General features: G+C 41.0%; 1 protein-coding gene across 1 annotated transcript; it reads left to right on the top strand.

The window, feature by feature from the left end:
• The first annotated feature begins 3,109 nt into the window (after positions 1-3,109).
• Positions 3,110-20,127, top strand: LOC307130513 (sialic acid-binding Ig-like lectin 14). Its single transcript, XM_079823545.1, has 13 exons — positions 3,110-3,139; positions 3,997-4,057; positions 4,175-4,555; positions 4,717-5,013; positions 5,090-5,189; positions 6,202-6,240; positions 7,382-7,414; positions 7,575-7,622; positions 17,139-17,165; positions 17,444-17,485; positions 17,940-18,008; positions 18,162-18,180; positions 18,350-20,127. Exons 2-13 carry the CDS (start codon positions 4,018-4,020, stop codon positions 18,407-18,409), a joined length of 1,155 nt encoding a protein of 384 aa, XP_079679671.1. The 5' UTR covers positions 3,110-3,139; positions 3,997-4,017; the 3' UTR covers positions 18,410-20,127.
• The last annotated feature ends 26 nt before the right edge of the window (positions 20,128-20,153 follow it).

The following is a 20,153-nucleotide window of genomic DNA, read 5'->3' as shown; positions in this document are numbered from 1 at the left end:
ATGGTGTTTAGTGTTTGTGTGAATGACACTAAGCACCTTCTATATATTACTATTGTTCTCTTAAAAGCTGCTTTTGATTAGCTTTGATTCATCACATGATTCTCATCACCACTGTGATTGGTGGTTGTCTGTATATATCAAAGATACATAACAGATATTAGTATTTCAGTAGGTTGGTAATTTAACATTATTTCAGTTAATGAAATATGTGGGGGGTTTTTTTACCGTAAATTTTACGGGGATTTTTTTTACAGTGTAAGCCCTGATCTAATGTTAAATAAACAGCCGGATGTAAATTTAACTGAGCAAACTCGTCAGTTTAGCATAGCAGTGACATAGATATCACGGAATCCCAATGTTGAATTCACATGTTTAAAATGTTAAATTTACTCAACAAACTTGATCACTTCAGTGTAACAATGATGTTAATATTACTGAAATCCAATGTTAAATATACATGTTTAAAATGTAAAATTCACATGCAACTCCGTAAGTATGTTTACGGTTTGATGTCATTTTTACAGTAATGTTCTGGTAACCACAGCTGCCGGTATTTTTCCGTAGAAACAACGGGATTTTTTTTACAGTGTGACTCATTACATCATTTTTCTCTAATACGATTGGTTCTGCATATGTGCAAATTCCCCCTCCCTCTCTGTTACTGGCAAAGAAAATTCGTTTTTTGATTATGTCAGCTCATTACTCAAGTGTATATATATATATATATTAGGGGTGTAACGGCACACAAAACGGGCTCGGTACAACAGTTCTGTCCTTAAATTAATTAAATTATTACTAAAAGTGTATTGAATATATTGCTGTAAACTATATAAGGAGCCCCCACTTGCACATTAAAGGTTAACAACAGAGCCCAAACTATTAGCCTAAATTCAGTTGCTATTTATTTATAGGTATAATAATCAACACTCAAATTACATTTCTTAGATTTTCTCAGCTTTTGTTCAAAATTATGCTTTTTTATGTAACTTAACCAAATTTCAGTCACAGTGTGCACAGAGTGAATTTGCGAGAAAGCTAGTTTCCCTCCTGTCCTTCCTTCAAATTTGTTCCTTCTCCCCCACTTCCTTCCCTTTACACATTCTTCTCTTCACTCAGTTCACTTAGAAAGATTATATAAAAATGATGTTCTATATCAATGCAAGTGAATTAACAGTTAACATGTTCATTTGATTTCATTTGAAATGTCTCAGTGCAACTGGTACAATGGTCTCATCTCCACTGAAGTAAACCAAAAGGTAGTAAAGGTTTTAAGAGTTTAGAGATACTTTGCTTACTGTGGTGGGTGTGTGCCTTTGCCAGGGCCAGGGTCATTCATCCAAATTACCTTTTGTCCCCAAAAGGTGTAAACTTCCCAGGTCTGGGGTCTTGATTAATGCAAATTCCCATTGTTTGCTCATGTTTCCATTTGGAGGAGGTTTCCGTCTTCGTCTAGTGTTTGAAATTACTTACTGAAATTATTAACTAGTAGATTACATTGTAGCCTATCAATTTTTACCGCAAATCTGCGTCAGGTTAGTAACGTGATTTTAGAATTCTGGCTAACTCTTGGCACTGGTTCAAGTGTACTTGGACTGTAAATGCTAAAGGGAATTTCCATTTAGGACAACAGAATGTTGCTCGACCAACCTAAATAGGGTGAGCCTTACCTCTGTTTAAAGTGACACTATCTCTAGTCACTACAGATATAAGCTGACCAACATTACTTTCTCTGATAGTAGCTTACATGAGTCCTTTTGTCAAAGCGTTTGCACTAATCCACTGTCCCCTATCAACAAAAAAATCTTACCAACTGTCCAATTATGCCACTTATGCTGATGATACACAGGGCAACTTTTTGAGCAATGTCACTAGGCAATGTTGCCATCAACGGGCAACCAGGTAAGACACAGGGCCCATGACCGATCTAAAGTATCCAGATAGAAATGTGTTGCCCATTCACAATGGGAAAGTGGCCAAGCAACATTGCTTTGTAACATTGCCCAGCAACAGTGCTCCAAAAAGTTGCCCCATGTATCATCACCTTAAGTCTTTGTAGTGAAGAATCTAAGAATGTAGTCTTACTTGAGTTCTTGATAGAAAGCTTATGTGTGCGCAGCTTCAAGAGAGCAGAGTAATGCTGTTGTACTTCATTTACATTATTATATATATATATTTTATCTCTTTACTTTGTTCTGTCCATTTCAAGGTTTTTTAACATCCCAGGACAATGTTTTTCATTGTATAAGAAAACTTGTTAAATCTGTTCTGGTCAGACAAAGTCTGCTCATTTTTACTACTTCATCTCCTATCCTGCTGTTTCCCTGTCTCTTGGACTGCTAGTGAACTTAACATGATTGGCAGGGGCGGACTTACCATTAGGCAAAGGTAGGCGACCGCCTGGGGCCCCCGAAAACCAAGGGGCCCCTAAAATTCTTGTTATATACGATACGCGTTCAGCGCGGATGCACAAGAGGTTGCTGTGGTGTTCATTACCACGACAACCCCCTTTGCGTCCGCGTTGAAAGTGCATCTGGTAGAAAGTGTAGGGATGTAGGGCCTTATGATTTCCGCGATTCCGAAAACGCGTACAGGATCACGGAATCCATTCATAAAAACAAACGGAATGTCATGGAATGAATGGCGTGACGCTCGCCTTCACAATTCTTTCACACAGAGACATAAAACATGCAGTATTCATATTAAAATATTAAAATTAAAATCACTAAATCCGCCCCTGATGATTGGTTTTGGATGTCAGAGAAAATTCAGTGGTGACTGGTTTTAGATAGGCCTACCAGATACAATGGATATCTTTTCCATAGGTCTAGTAAAGCAGCTGGATTCCCTAAGAGTAGAAATTCTGCTTAGTTTGTCAACCCACCTAAATATGAATGTGTCTGTTTGTTTTTAATCAAATAATAAACTTCATCAATTCTCGTATAGGTTTGAACTTCGCTTGGATGCTCAGCGTCCTCAAGGGATGCATGAGAAAATGAGAAATGAAATAAAGGTCTGAATTCTCCGATATCTGCGGGCCAAAATATACTTCCTGTTTTGTTTAGGCAGTTTATATCTCTGGTTTGAATTCAGTCAGTCATTCAGTCAGTTAAGGCACACCAGTCACACTCTGAAAAATAAGGTAGGTTCCCTTTCTCTTTTATATAAGTAATATAAATAATATTATATGAATGAAATTTTTTTTCCTGATTATAAACATAATATGATAATATGATCATATTTGATTGATTATTGCAGGATGTTTTGATGTGTATGATTTAGTGTATGATTCATATTAGAAGCATATGAATCACATTATTATTATTTTTTGGTTATACTGTTATAAGGTGTCTTTATAATTATAAGTACTGAGTAATATTAAGTAACTAAGTAACTGTACTTACTATAGGATTAGGGTTTGGTTTGGTTTGGTTTGGTTTGGTTTAGGGTTGGTTGGTTTTGCAGATGTAAAGGTCTTTTTGCGCTTAAAATATAAATTGTAGAGAAAACATGTCTAAAGAACTGAAACAGGTCTTTGTATTAACCTCAATAATACAATAATAATAATAATTTTAAAAAAAACTCCTAAGCGAGGCCCAAATCTATCTTTAACTTTTTCTCTGCATGTACAATATTGCTTTGTGACTTATTAAGCACAGGCAAATGATGTTTGATGGAAGACTTGTACATGCTTCTCTTCTGTCTTTACTCTCTGACTTATGAAATTTTATATTCTCTTTGTATTTGCTTAATAAAAAATTTGATTTAAATTTGTTATTTCTTTATCAACAATGTAATTTTCCAACAACCCTGTCTACTGATTCTACTTGCATCGATCAATAATATTTTATTTTTTTCGTTTTCTTCAAATTGTTATACTCTCAGGTTGATATATATATGATCACTGTAATTGAAGCCTATCCAGTGCCCTAGATAAAGATATTGTATGCGCAAAGTAATCAGTAATATTTTGTTTTATCAATTTCTGTGCCTCTTTAGTTTTATAGAGTCCAGTCCAGTATGGGTGTACGGGCAGGAGTTCTTCTCTTCTGGCTTCACGGTATGATTAAAATTGGTTGTGTGATTACTTTTCAAAAAAATATTTATATTAAGAATTTAAGTATATATTTTTTTACGTTTATTATCTTTCACTGATTTTATTATTATTATTTTCCAGTTCTTTGCGCTGTCGTGTTTGGTGATGTTTGGAAGGTGGAAGTAGAGTCTGCAATGGAGGCTCTGGTCTCATCTTGTGTCGTGTTGCCCTGTTCATTCAAATACCCTGTTACAGTACAGCCCTCCAGTCGTACTAAAGGCATGTGGCACATGAAGGACAGATGGGACGATTTCATCTACCACAATGATCCTACAAAGGTTCTAGACAATTTCAAGGGTCGTACAAAACTGGTTGGGTCACTGGGTAGTTTAAACTGCTCCTTGGAGATTGATGAAATCAAAGACCACGACAACGGCCCGTATTGTTTCAGGGTGGAATTAGAGACGTCTAAAACAGACAAGTTCTCCTTTGTGGGTAACTGCGTGACAATTAAGATGATTGGTAAGTTTGCCCTTTAACTGTCAACCCATTATTACTACAGCTAAATAGAGTCCAAAACAAGAACACAGGATAAAAAAGTCCAAATGATGATTTTGTGACTTTTTTTTTGCTTTTATTTACCATGTTAAAAATATGCTTTGTCATTTAAAATATATGTATAGAGAAAGCATCAAAACCTGTGCTGCAGGCTGAGAATTCTGTGCAAGAGGGTCAACCCACAGTCTTCAAATGCTCTGTCCGGCACACCTGTCCGTCCCATCAGCCCACTCTCAGCTGGAGCCGCAATGGAAAAATCATCATGAGCTACAAGGACATTGGACATGGAACATGGGAAGCAGAGTCTCTTCTTACCTTCACCCCAACGCAAGAGGATGATCACGGCTCTGTCACATGCACAGTCAAGTACCACGGGATCGTCCTGGGCGAAATGGAAGCCACTCACTCAATCTTTGTGAAAAGTATAACAATAAAACTCTACTCTGTATATATTGTTATAAGTGATCATTTTAAGTAATTAAGTATTAATGTTACCAGAACAAGCAAATCTCAGCCACATCCTCATACCAACCATATCTGGTCTTGGAGCCGCTCTTTTGGTTGGAATACTATGTTTCTTCGTTGTCAAGAGATACAAGTGAGTCTGGATCTGATTTTAGCATAAATATCACTGACTAATATTAAGGAATACTTTCATAAAAACATCTGATATTTGTGTAAATTCCTTAATTTGAAGTATAATTGGTTTCTTTTAAAACATACACAAAAACGAAAACCACACATCAAAGAAATTCAAAGTTCAAGATCCATTGAAAAGTAAAATTTTGCTGACGATTCTCATATTAAGTGACAAAAGAAGCAGTTGTTTAATGTTCTTAAGATTTAAGCACTGAAGATAGACTGGTAACACTTTAGTATGGGGACCACATATTCACTATTAACGACTTTTGCCTCAATCAACTCTGAATTTACTAGAAAGGTAGTTATTGTAGCGTTTAAGTTTAGGTATTGGGTAGGATTAAGGGATGTAGATTAAGGTCATGCAGAATATTAATATGTGCTTTATAAGTGCTAATAAACAGCCAATATCCTATTTATATGCATGCTAATAAGCAACTAGTTAATAGTGAGAATTTAAGCCTAAAATAAAGTTACCAATAGTCAAAGATGGACTGAAACGTTTTTTTTTTTGTGCACAGTATTTTTTTTTTTTTTTAGTGCTCTTTGGTGTAGAGTTGTCACTTTATATGATTTTAATTTTAAGTTGATCTTGAACTTTGGATTTGTTTGGTGTGCAGTTTCTTTTTCATGCTTTGTAAACTGAATCTATGCACCCAGAAAATGCTTTTCATGTACAAATTGGAGCAGGACTTTTTCTTATTCTTTTAAACACTGCACTAATATATGAGCATTTGAGAGTGCATTATGACAGTGTTACTCAACTGCTTGGGACCCACATGCCAGAATGAGATGTCTCCTTGTTTAATACACTAAGAAGCTGATGAGTTAAATGAGTGAGTTTTAATTAGTGAGATATTTAAAGCATTCTGGGTGTTAGGTCCTGAGGACTGGATTTGAGAAACACTGCATTACGACGTTCTAGTATATTTCAGTAATATTTTGTTTTAAATCACTTAAATCTTTCCTAGGAAGCGCATTACAGAGCTCCAGTCCAGAAATGACAATGGGTGAGTATCAACAGCAATTCTACCAGGGAACATTGTAGTCTCTGTCTGTGAATTGTGACTTTTGAGTTATCTTAAGTAGTGTAGTGTATACTAAAAAGCTGATAAAACAAACTTTTAGCATAATATATTTCTGTCAGGACCACTATAAGGACCAAAGATGATTGACAATTAGCATACCGTTTGGATGGCGGTATGGCTCTTTTCTGGGTTTTCTGTTCAATATTATTTGTTCTTCAGAGATTCTTCTTGAAATACAATAAGCTGTATGCAAAGTGCCCCACATTTGGTTTTCAACCATTGGAAATGGGTCAAATTCAACAATGTGAACAGTCACATTGGGATCCGCATATCTCTGGAAATGTTGTTTCCACCTCAATTCTGACTTAATATCATGCAATTCTGACTTTATAACTGTAACGATCGACTGGAGGCAAACTTGGTGATGAACCCATGTGCAATTTATTTACAATCCCAATGTGAACAGATACAGCATAGGCCCTACTTGACTTAATTAGACTTAACATGACTTGAACTAAACTTGAAATCAACATAAACCTGGACTTGACCTAAATAAACTCACCAACAGAGGTTTACACTTACAATACTTGACAAAGACACATGGCAAACATGAGGGGTTAAATACACAGACTAATGACTAACAAGGAACACATGTGAACAATCAAACAATAAACCAATAAGAGCATGACAACATAGAGCACATGGCAGGATCACATGACACAAACAAGGGAAGCACAAGGCAAACAGGAAATAAAAAATAAGGACAAGAAACATGAACATGGAACCCTTTTCCCATTTTCACCCCCCTCTACAAAATATTAGACTACTCAGTAAATATTTTGGCTTTCCTTTTCTGAAAAATAAATAAATAGAGATGAAACTGTGTCTTGACTGGGGTAGAGAGAGGAAGTACATTGTGTTTAAAGATGCTTCCTGCTGATAAAAGATCTGTTTTAGAACCTGCTGCACAAAGATCTGTTTCCAGTCTAATATTACAGTTACTAATTAGAATATGTTAAAATGTAACAATATGAGCCCATAAATAAACAATGTAATTGAAAGTAAAAAGTCATCATAATTGTTTTACTAAGAATGATAATCTCATTTGTTAAATGCTTTTTAGAGTATGGAGTCGACTATCAAGAATGTCTCGCAGGTACTTATTTTTGAGTGTATTTTTAACATCTACATTGAATAATTAATTAATCAGCCTCCCTCAGTAATGAATGTACGGAATTAAATCCTTGACTTTCTTCTTTCTCTCTCTGTGTGTGTGCGCATGTGTTCGTGTGTGTTTGTGTGTTTGTGATCACCAGATTTCGTTCAGGTGAAGGCAGCAGTGGTCCAGGTGGCAGAGAGCAGAGGCAAGTACACAACGCCTTCTAATGCCCTCTTCTGCAACAAACCAGGACAAAACAAATCCTCTAGTGGAAATATATTATATACTTTGGATTTTAGTTAGGGTATAGAGTTGTTGGTAACACTCTCTATGAAGTCCAGGCTTATAATAATTTATAGCCCCATTTATACTTATTTATTTACTTAAGTATCATTATTCTATAAATATTTTTTATAAAGACTCATTAAGAACTATACTCCATTATAAGAACAGTTATAGTTACATTTATATAATTTTTATAATTACTAGTCATGCATTTTGCTATTTCAATGCGCATGCTCATAATCCATTTTAATGATTTATAAATGATCAAATGTAAAATAGGTCCAGAAACACTTGTTTACTTTCAGTTATCAATTTTGTCTTTAATGGATAATGTTCGCATTTGAGGTCATGAATGGTAATTTTGATTTGTTATAATCTCCTCAGCCATATACATGGTATTGCTTAAAGCAGTTTGGAATTATACTTTTAAAATAATGTTGCAGTGTTTTGCTAGTATGTAACTGTTTGTATTATTTATTTCTGTTTTCCCATTATTTTCTTACATGTATTATTTTTAAACTTAAAATGTATAATGAGCACATGTTCGAGATTTCTTAAAGTCCCCCTGTGGTAAAAATCAAGGTTATGATGTTGTTTTTTAATATGTGGTGTTTTTTAATATGCTTTAAGACAAACCATGTTCAAATTCATCAGTCAACACCATTGTGACATCACAAACTACCTTGTATCTGAGGGTTGTCCCTCCCTAAAAATGTCATTAAAAACCACACTGTGTATTGTAAATAATATAATGATATATACTTCAAATAAATGTGTATAGTAAAACAATACAAATGCAGATTTAGCAAAACATGTGTTTTAAGTTTAGAAGAAGAAGTGGAAGTCGATTTATCAGAATGGTAATGCGTTTTATGCATCGCTCTCTCTACAACTTCAGATACATAACGGTAATTTTTATGATTAGCCTTTGGCTTGAATACATTATCAAACAGCTAATAATGTGTTGCTAATGTTACACAAACCATGTTCCCGTTCACCATCTCAGTCTGGCTTCTAAAAGCCAGCATCCTTAGAAATGCTTGAACAATGTCAATGGAGAAAGGCATATTGTGTATCATACCATCATAATATACATCATATACATAATTCACCCGCTATATTTCTAAATGTACCTGATTTTTCATATCAACAGAAAAATTTAGTGGGATAACTTGGCTTCTCTTTGGACTTGCATCATAGTTAATGATATGCTAAAGCTCACCCACACATTTATGTAATTGGTTATGATATATTTGTGACGTAGAGAACAAGGACGAGTGTCTTTGGTTCACTGCAGTTTTAATGAGAAAATACTCAGCAATGGTGTTTGACTGGTGAATTTGCACATGGTTTGTATAAAAAACTTGTCTGGCTATCACCAGACCAAGCTCAATCTTTAAAGATTCAACATTGGTCTGGGGAGTCTGCTATGTATTTTCTACTGCACAAGAGGCGGGATCAACGAGCATAAATCAAATGACTCTGTATGCAATTGGATAGTCCTTCAACCAATCAGACCACAAAATCAATGTTAAATCACTGTACAGGTTTCCAGCCTGAGCTGCAGGGCCAAATCAAATCGTAGGCAGATCAGGCTGGGTTTACCCAGTCTAATAAAAAACAGCCACACAGACATATAAACAACATTTAAAAACCTGATTTTCACAACAGGGAGGCTTTAATAATGATTATTTCATTTATAAAGTGAAGACTATAGAGTAGTGTTGTCAAAAGTACCAACCGCGATACCAAGTCGGTACTGAAATTTAAAAAATGTGCCACTTTGAGCGCTGTTGGGCTGAATTGTAAACACCTCTGACTGGCCATTGTGCTCACATGCTCATCGGATGTGTCTGTGATTGGCTACAATGATCAAGACACGGGAGGATTTGAAAGCACAAGCAGGCTTCGACCAGCGGACCCGTAGGCTGATAGGCGCCTGCATTCAAACGCTCCCGTGTGTATCTGTGTCGCTCTGTGAAAAACGTCATTGATGTATATTTATAACATGTTTTTGAAGCACTGGTCATTGTAGCCAATCATAGACATAGTTGATGAGCGTGTGAGCACAATGGGCAATCAGAGCTGTTTACGATTCCGCCCAACAGCGCTCAAAGCGTCACATTTTTTACATTTCAGTACCGATTTGGTATCGCGGTCTGTACTTTTGCAACACTACTATAGAGTTATTTTACATTTGATTATATTACTGTTAGACCTACCTGAAAATCTTAAAGGGATAATTCACCCAAAATTTATACCGTCTCGGTTACGTATGTAACCCTCGTTCCCTGAGGAGGGAACGGAGACGTACGTCAGTGACTGACGAATGGGGGGTTTCGCCTAGAAGCCAAATACCTTCGAGGTGTTTAACAGCGCCCAAAGGCGTGCCAATGCCATGGGCATACGGAATTTGCATGCGTAACTCCGCCCCACCTCGTGGGTATATAAGGAAGTACGCTAGCAACATCGCATTATGTATCTGCTGCGGAGCCAAGATCTGAAGTCCGCGTTCCAGCAGCACAGCTGACGTGGCTGAGGAACGTACGTCTCCGTTCCCTCCTCAGGGAACGAGGGTTACATACGTAACCAAGACGTTCCCTTTCGTTCAGTCACTCCGACGTACGTCAGTGACTGATGAATGGGGGTTCCAATATAACCGCGCCACTCAGCTGTCGTCCAGTGCCCTGCGTAAGTGTGAGATCCCGCCACTTAAGGCCGTAGGACTCCCACTTATCACAGGATTACCAAGGTACACTGGGAAACATATCCCAGTGAGGGAATGCCAAAGATGCCTACCCGTGGGGAGGACTTAGAGAGTACACATATGACCCGCTGCGGGCCGCATATGGGAAACTCTAGGGTACCAGCCGAAGGTGGATTTTTAACCCTAGGGGTGGCAGGGGCTTGCCAAGGGAAAGACACCTGCTCACTGAGGAGGCTTACGGTGGAAATACTCGTGTGGGGGTCGCCGGAGGGAACCATGCACACGGGGCACCTGGCCAGACATGAGGGTCTGGGCTCGAAAGGGCAGACTGAACTGATGTCGGCGTCGACAGTGCTGGAGGAGCTCAGGGCTCTCGGGGAGCTCACCTGAGGAAAATATCGCACGTATCCAGTCCGTGGAGTGGAGTGGCGAGCAAGCGAAGACACCTAGAGCCTGGTCCATTACCGGCCCCTCGGGGGGGCGAGTACATAGTCGGACACTGGCGCCATGCGCTAGAGCCCAAGAGGAGGCCACACTCCGGGTGGAGTGTGCCCTCACACCAAGGGGACATGGTCGACCTTGCTGCTGGTAAGCCAAAACAATGGTGTCCACTATCCAGTGAGACAACCTCTGCTTTGAGAGAGCTCTTCCCTTCCGCTCTCCACCATAACAGACAAAGAGCTGTTCTGAGGTCCTGAAACACTGCGTCATGTCTACGTAAACGCGGAGAGCGCGTACTGGACAGAGCAATGCCAAGGCTGGGTCTGCCTCCTCCAAAGGCAGCGCTTACAGGTTCACTACCTGATCTCTGAAGGGAGTGGTAGGAACCTTGGGCACATATCCAGGCCGGGGTCTCAGGATCACGTGAGAGTTAGCCGGCCCGAATTCTAGGCACGCTTCGTCAACCGAAAACGCCTGCAGGTCCCCGACCCTCTTGAGAGAGGCCAATGCGATCAGCAGAGCCGTCTTCATCGACAGAAACTTAATATCGGCTGACCGCAAAGGCTCAAAGGGAGGCCTCTGCAGAGCACTTAAGACTACTGAGAGGTCCCAAGAGGGAATGAGAGGAGAGCGAGGAGGATTCAGTCTCCTCGTCCCCATCAGGAACCTGATGATCAGGTCGTGCTGACGTACCTTTTTGTCTCCCAAGAGGTCGTGATGGGCAGATATTGCAGCCACATACACTTTCAGGGTGGAGGGAGACAGCCTTCGCTCCAGCCCCTCTTGGAGAAACTCAAGCACGGACCCGATCGGGCATTTCCAGGGGTCTTCTTGGCGGGAAGAGCACCAGGTGACGAAGAGGTTCCACTTCAACGCATAGAGGTGTCGTGTAGACTCTGCCCTAGCGGAAGTGATGGTGGCGGCCACCGTAGGTGGCAGGCCACTCAAACCTGCCGCGTCCCATCCAGAAGCCACACGTGGAGCTTCCAGAGCGCTGGACACGAGTGCCATAGGGTGCCCCGTCTCTGAGAGAGGAGGTCCGGTCTCAGAGGGATAGGCCAGGGAGGGGCTGTCGCAAGGAGTAGCAGTTCTGAGAACCAGGTCTGGCCGTGCCAATACGGGGCGACCAACATGACCTGCTCCTTGTCCTCCCTGATCTTGCACAGTACTCGTGCGAGAAGGCTCACTGGGGGAAACGCATATAAGCGTAGGCCCTGGGGCCAGCTGTGCGCCAGTGCATCTGTGCCGAGCGTGCCCTCGGTCAGGGAATAGTACAGGCTGCAGTGGGAAGAGTCGTGGGAGGCAAACAGATCTACCTGTGCGTCGCCGAACTGTTCCCAAATCAGCTGGACCGTCTGGGGATGGAGTCTCCATTCTCCAGGAAGTGGCTGAATCCGTGAGAACTCGTCAGCTGCACGGTTCAGATCTCCGGGGATGTGGATAGCACGAAGGGACCTCAGGTGCTTCTGACTCCATAAAACGAGATGGCGGGCGAGTTGAGACATACGGCGGGAGCGTAGACCGCCCTGGTGGTTGATGTACGCTACAGTGGCCGTGTTGTCTGTCCGGACAAGTACCTGTTGACCCCTCAGCAACGCTCGGAAGCGGTGTAGGGCAAACCATACTGCCAGCAACTCGAGGCATTTAAAAAAAAAAAAATTTATTGACATGCAGAAGGCGCTGGGGTCCTGTCCAGGAGCCCGCGGCTGCTTGTCCATTGCACATGGCACCCCAGCCCGTGGAGGAGGCATCCGTTAATACAACAACATGCCTGGAAACTCGTTCTAAGGACACGCCGGTCCGTAGAAAACTGAGGTTCGACCACGGAGTGAGTGTCTGTAAGCAGGCCCGGGTTATTTGGACCCGGAGCGTGCCAGACCGCCTTGCCCATCTCGGGACTCGATCGCGAAGCCAGTGCTGAAGCAGTCTCATATGTAGCAATCCGAGCTGCGTCACCGCGGCTGCAGATGCCATATGCCCCAGGAGCCTCTGAAAGTGTTTCAGTGGAACCGCACTCTTGCTCTCGATTTGACGGAGGCAAGTCAGCAGAGACTGCGCGCGCTCGCTCGTAAGCTGCGCGCACATGGCGACCGAGTCGATCTCCATACCGAGAAAAGAGATCCTCTGCACGGGGCAGAGTTTGCTCTTCTCCCAGTTGACCCGAAGGCCCAGACAGGCTAAGTGGTGGAGAACCAGATCTCTGTGTTCGCAAACCTGCTCTCGAGAGTGATTCAGTATGAGCCAGTCGTCGAGGTAGTTCAGGATGCGAACCCCGTGCTGCCGTAGGGGCGCAAGGGCTGCCTCGGCAATCTTCATAAAGACGCGAGGGGACAGAGATAGCCCGAATGGGAGGACCGCGTACTGGTATGCCCGCCCCTCGAAAGCAAACCGTAGGAACGGTCTGTGTTGAGGTAGGATGGAGACATGAAAGTAGGCGTCCTTCAGGTCGATCGCTGCAAACCAATCGCCGGGACGAACGCATTCGAAAAGGCGTTTCGCTGTCAACATCTTGAACAGAAGCCTGGGTAGGTAACGGTTCAAGATGTGCAGGTCCAGGATTGGTCTTAACCCACCGGTCTTTTTGGGTACAATGAAGTAGGGGCTGTAAAACCCGGACTTCATCTCGGCTGGAGGGACAGGTTCGATCGCACCCTTCGCCAGTAGGGTGGCAACCTCCGCTCGCATGACAGGAGCATTGGCCCCGACCATAGTAAAGCGGACTCCCCGAAAGCAGGGAGGAACCTGCGCGAACTGAATCGCGTAGCCACGCCTGACTGTCTTTGCGACCCAGCGGGACAGCCCTGGAATCTGAAGCCAGGCTCCCAGGAACTGCACCAGCGGGGTCATTCGGACCACAGACGTACCCGGTGTGGGGCAGCGATGCAGCGTTACCGACCCGGACAAGGGAGGCTGTTGGGCGTCCCGGTGTGGGGGTGCGGTTAACGGCTGCGTCCTGACAGAGGAGACCAGGGAAGGACGCACGTTCCACTGGGGTCTGCTCTGCCAGGAGGCTGGCGACAGAGAGGGATGCGAGTGGCGGGACCCGTGGGTGGCGCGCACTGGCATCACCGATCTCTGGGGGCTCAGGGATGGGAGTGTTAATTCTTTCATTGACCAAAATAGGGTGCTGCTGACCCGGGGGCCAGCAGCTGAACAAAGGATTCTCCCCCGGCCCTCCACCGGGGGAAGGAGTGGTCCTGCCACCATCTCCTGGAAAGAATTTCCCATCCCTGAGCCGTCTGTCTCAGGAGCGCCGTTTTTCCTGGCGTTTAGCGGGGCGCGGGGCGGCCTGAGGGGACTGGGACGCCTTCCTACGGCTTCCTCCGCGACCCGGCCCGGGTGAAGGCTGCTGCTTGGACCGGGTGGGAGGGGCGGGAGCCTTAGGAGGGCGTCCTCGGCGGCAAGCAGGCTGAGGCGACTGTGCCGGCGGCTGGGTGGAAGCAGCAGCTGGCCGCCGGGGCAGTATATGCTTGATTGCCTCAGTCTGCTTCTGGGCGGTTGAAAACTGTTGGGCGAAGTTTTCAACCGCTCCGCCGAAGAGGCCAGCCTGGGATATGGGGGCATCGAGGAAACGTGTCCGCACGGTGTCCCGCATTCAGGCCAGGTTTAGCCACAGATATCGCTCCTGGATCACATTTGTGGACATCACTTGACCCAGGGAGCGTGCGGTCACCTTCGTCGCCCGGAGAGCGAGGTCGGTGGCGGCACGCAGCTCATTTAAGAGCCCCGGATCAACTCCACCCTTGTGCATGTCCCTGAGGATCCTGGCCTGGTAGACCTGGAGGATCGCCATGGCATGCAAAGAGGCGGCAGCCGAGTCATCATCCTCAGAGGACTCGAGCCCACCTTGTGATGCGGTGACCGACATCGCATCATCCTCCGGAGCGCCAAACGAAATGCGCGAGGGAGCCGATTTCAGCCTGAACGCTCGCGGGTTGCGGAGCGCTAGAGGGGGGTGTGGCCCGAGGTATGAGCGTAGGGGCTTTGTTCCACACCGTAACCCTCAGGTCACCCTGACCACCAGCCTAAGTAACGGCCACGGGGGGCACGGTAGATCGGGGTGTGGTTGAGGGGACTCTCACTTCATTACGAAGATCCTTGAGTCTTGACCGCAGCACCGCGATGGTCATGTTCCCGCATTGAGAACATGATTCATCCACAAACGCTGCTTGAGCATGCTGAACGCCCAAGCATACCAAGCAGAGATCGTGCCCATCAGAGGAAGTCAGCGACCGGCCACACCCAGAAGTACACGGGCGAGACATCCTGAAAAGGACGTGCCACGTGTAAGCTCTTTTAGAGAGGAAGCCTCGCAGAGACACCGAAGCGGCCAGGGACCACACACCAGCTGTCAGACGGACCACTGCGCAGATCAGCAGGCAGGCAGTATGCGATCGCTGGAATGCGCCGTAGATCCAACGCCTCTGGAAAGCTGTTCGTCTCGAAGGCTGACAAAGACTCAGTTAGCAGGCTTGAAGGAGTGAAGAGATACTCTTGGCTCCAAAGCAGAAACATAATGCGATGTTGCTAGCGTACTTCCTTATATACCCACGAGGTGGGGCGGAGTTACGCAAATTCCGCATGCCCATGGCATTGGCACGCCATTGGGCGCTGTTAAACACCTCGAAGGTAATTGGCTTCTAGGCGGAACCCCCCATTCGTCAGTCACTGACGTACGTCGGAGTGACTGAACGAAAGGGAACATAATTTACTCACCCTCAAGCAAGGTGTATGACATTCTTCTTTCAGACAAATACAGTCAAAGTTCTATTAAAAAAATGTCCTGGCTCTTCCAACCTTTATAATGGCAGTGAATGGCAGCCCAAAATGTAAAGCCCAAAAAAGTGCATCCATCCATTATACAAGCAATCCACATGGCTCCAGGGGGTTAATAAAGGCTGAATCTTCTGAAGTGAATCAATGGGCTTGTGTAAGAAAAATATCCATATTTAAAACTTTATAAAGTAAAATATCTAGCTTCCAGCTGACCACCTTCCATATTCAACTTAAAAATAAAGTATAACGCCTTGCGCAGTTCAAAAAGCTACAATCGACAATTTACTGTTCAATTTACAGTAACTCTTTCTTTGTAAGTTGATTATGGAAACCGGTCCGCCGGAAGCTAGATATTTTACTTTATAACATGTTAAATATGGATATTTTTCTAACACAAACCCATCAATTCACTTCAGAAGGCCTTTATTAACCCCTTGGTGCCGTGTGGAGCATTTTTATAATGGATGGATGCACTTTTTTGGGCTTTAAATTTTGACCAGCCATTTACTGCCATTATAAAGCTTGGAAGAGCCAGGACATTTTTAATATGACTGATTGTATTCGTCTGAAAGAAGAATGTCATACACCTATGGCTTGAGGGTGAGTAAATCATGGGGTAACTTTCATTTTTGGGTGAACTATCGTTTTAAAGCAGTTTAAAAGGAGGTTACATGGGTCAAGAACAACGAAAACAAAAACTTTTTTTTTGAGTTCACGTAAATTTAAATATTTTATATTTTAAAAGCCTATTAAATGTTTTTTAAAAATTTGAAACATAAGTATTGTAGTAAGTAGCAGTATTGTTATATGTGAATACCGGCCTTCGTTCATAGTAGGCTTTGTAAAAAGACACAACATTTAGATAAACCATATTTTTGTTGTTTCTACCTTAATTTGGTGGTTCAATGTGAAATTATTACAAGATAAAAAAACAATTGAGTTGGTCTGATGAAAGTTGATTTTAGAGATCAAGTTGTTTTAATAAAATACACCATTAATTGCTTTTAACATTGACTTGTTTGTAATTTTGAAAAGTAACAGCACAGTCTAGAATCAATAGAATATTGCTTGTAAATTTGTTTGCTTGTGTATTATGAACACAGTATAAATGTTGGTAACTTTTTGGTGTCTTAATTGTAAGCAAAGTCGCTTATGCAGCACTAAATGTTGTTTTTATCATTACATTTGACAAATTCAAACAGTCAGAAGCTGTTGTGTGTTACTTATCTTTAGTTATTGAAAAAGTCCCCACACTTTTTTTTTCATAAACGTTTATATTCAGCACTGTTGTTGAGGCAGAATCTTCACGCTGGACATAAGCCACTAACACAATGTTCACTTTTAAATAGAGATGGAAATGTTTCACTACCGTTTCACTAGCTTGTGGTTATCAATTAATGCGCTGTCTTTCGGTACAGTTGTGGGTGGAATGTCAAACATTAATCTGTAAATGACAATTTGACAAGATTAAATTTTTTCATTTGCATTTTTCTGTTCCTCTTTTTGATGTAGGAGGTCTATTTGGAGTAGATTTTCAAGGTATTCACGCACTGCTTCTTCTGTCTGTTCTTCCATCATCTTGCTTGTGTCATTGCAAAGAATATATTAGCCTGGTTTCTGCTTTGAGTAAAATAAAAAGCTTATACTGAACAAAATGAATTATGCCCTCAAAACTAATATTATGGTACTAGTTATGTTAATTGTATTAGTTAGGGAACCATATAATGTTTTCACACCTGGAGAAAAAAAAGTAATTTAACATGGAAATATTTGTTCTGCTGATCCTAAAGATTAATATCTGTTTTTGCATTTTAAAGGAGAGGTCAAGGGCATCAAATTGATAGGAATTTTGACAACAGGTAAGTATCTGCATGTTTGGTTTGATTTTTCTTTTTAAATTATATATATATATATATATATATATATATATATATATATATATATATATATATATATATATATATATATATATATATATATATATATATATATATATATATATATATATATTATGGTTTTTGATCAATTTTAATTTAACATAGTATATCATTAATACAATTGTGGAGGTCTAATGCTATACAAAATGTTTTTGTAAATGTTTTTGTTCGGTAAAACAGTAGATTATGGTGATATCAACGCCAAAGTCATTTTCAGGGAATATTTAAAATCTTTGTTCCTGTTAATTCCTCTGTGTTGTGGACAGTGACTTCAATATATCTAAGTATTTTTGTCTTGAGCAACTTTCACTACAGGGTGAATTTATATAAAGCTATTTTTTATTCAAGTATGATGGAGGTTTTTGAATCTTCACAGGGCAAACAATGTATGTACAGTGTCAGGAAACAAGCCTTTCAACAAACCTCCTATGCCATCACCAAAGAGGTACAATGCGTTTTAACTAAATATCAGTCTCTGAATAGATTCGTGGCATTCTTCTTGCTTAAATCAATTGTCAATAATTGATTTGATTAATGCTTTAATCAATGTATTATTTATTTATTTAAACATTCTTTTTTTTCACATGATTCACCTCAGTAAGGCCAAATGCTACTCTGTGAGTATATACTTTATTCTGTCAACTGCTAAATGTTTGATTTCTTTTCCTGTAGATCATAAATAGATTTTCTCTCATAACTTTTGATTCATAGTATGTGCATATCTGATATGTGTTATTGCCTGTCTAATCTGACTTCTATATCTCTGTTAAAATCTTTCATTTCAAGGGTGATGATTTGGATGATTACACCAACACGGCAGACCTCAACTTATATGGAAATATCTGATAAAAATGGCATGTAAAAATGCCATGTGTTGCATTTTAAGCCTGGCCTAATAGCCTAAACATGTATGCATATATTACTGTATTTACATACTTTATGATGCGTCCTCTTACAAGAAAAAGTTCTATATAGGGCTCTGTCTCTTCATAGAACCCTTTAGGGTTTTTGCAATGAACCTTTTTATAAGAGTGTACATTGTACAAGTATAAAAACACTGTAGTTTAGTATCCAATTCTCACTATTAATAGTTGCTTAGCATGCATATTAATATGATACTGGCTGTTTATTAGTACTTGTAAAGCACATATTAAAGGGGTAGTTCACCCAAAAAAGAAAATTCTGTCATCATTTACTCACCCTCAAGTTGTTCCAAACCTACATGAGTTTCTTTGTTCTGCTGAACATAAAAGAAGATATTTTGAAGAATGTTTGTAACAAAGCAGATAGAGCAACCATTGACTACCATATTTTTTTCCCTACTATGGTAGTCAATGGTTGCTCTATCTGCTTGGTTACAAACATTCTTCAAAATATTTTATTTTATGTTCAGCAGAACAAAAAAATCTCATACAGGTCTGGAACTATACTTGAGGGTGAGTAAATGATGACAGAACTTTAATTTTTGGCTGAACTGCCTTATAGACAGAAAAATGCCTTATTCTGCCTAACCCAATACATAGCCTTAACAACTACCTTACTAACTATTTATAAGCAGTAATTAGGACTTTATCGAGGCAAAAGTTGTAGTTAATAGTTAGTTAAAGGATTAGTTCACCCCAAAATGAAAATTTCCTGATAATTTACTCACCCCAATGCCATCCAAGATGTTCATGTCTTTCTTTCTTTAGTCGACAATAAATTAAGTTTCTTGAAGGAAATATTCCAGGATTGTTATTCATATAATGGTTTTCAATTGCAACCAAAATGCTGAAGGTCCAAATCAATGCAGTTTCAAATCGCTTCGATGGGCTTCAGAGGCTCTGCGTGATCCCAGGTGAGGAATAGGGTGTTATCTAGCAAAACGATCGGTAATTTGCTCGTGTGAAGACTAATACAAACGCCCTTTAGCAAAAAAAAAAAAGGATAAAACAACGATATTGAACGATTTTGAAGTTGAAAATTGTGTGTTTTTGCTAAAGGCTGTTTGTATTAGTCGTCACAAGAGCGTTTTGTAAACATGGGGGCGGTTCTTCTGCCTATGTCTTTCCAACGTTTTATTTATTTTTTAAAATGACCGATCGTTTCGCTAGATAAGACCATATTCCTCATCTGGGATCACTCAGAGCCTCTGAGGCCCATCAAAGCGCTTTGAAACTGCATTGATTCGGACCTTCAGCATTTTGGTTGCAATTGAAAACCATTATATGATGAAAAATCCTGGAATGTTTTCTTCAAGAAACTTATTTTCGACTGAAGAAAGAAAGACATGAACATCTTGGATAAGATGGGGGTGAGTAAATTATCAGTACATTTTCATTTTGGGGTGAACTAATCCTTTAATAGGGAGAATTGGACTTCAAATTATTAATGGACATAATTGTAATGTATAGTACTAAAATACTTTTTTAAATGAAATACTTAGCTGAACTTTAACTGAAAGTTAATACTGTGTTTATTTTAGTTTTTTATGAGCAAAAATGACTCAAATGTAAAATAGCATTTTGATGTTTAATTTGTACCATGAAGCTTTAATAAAGTGCATTGCAGTACCTACACTGTTACTCTGGCATCTGTATTTCTATGTGTC

Source organism: Gobio gobio (assembly GCF_949357685.1).
Source record: "Gobio gobio genome assembly, chromosome: 8".
Taxonomy (NCBI): Eukaryota; Metazoa; Chordata; class Actinopteri; order Cypriniformes; family Gobionidae; genus Gobio; species Gobio gobio.
Note: the sequence above shows the minus strand (reverse complement) of the source record. Positions and strands in the feature narration are given on the sequence as shown.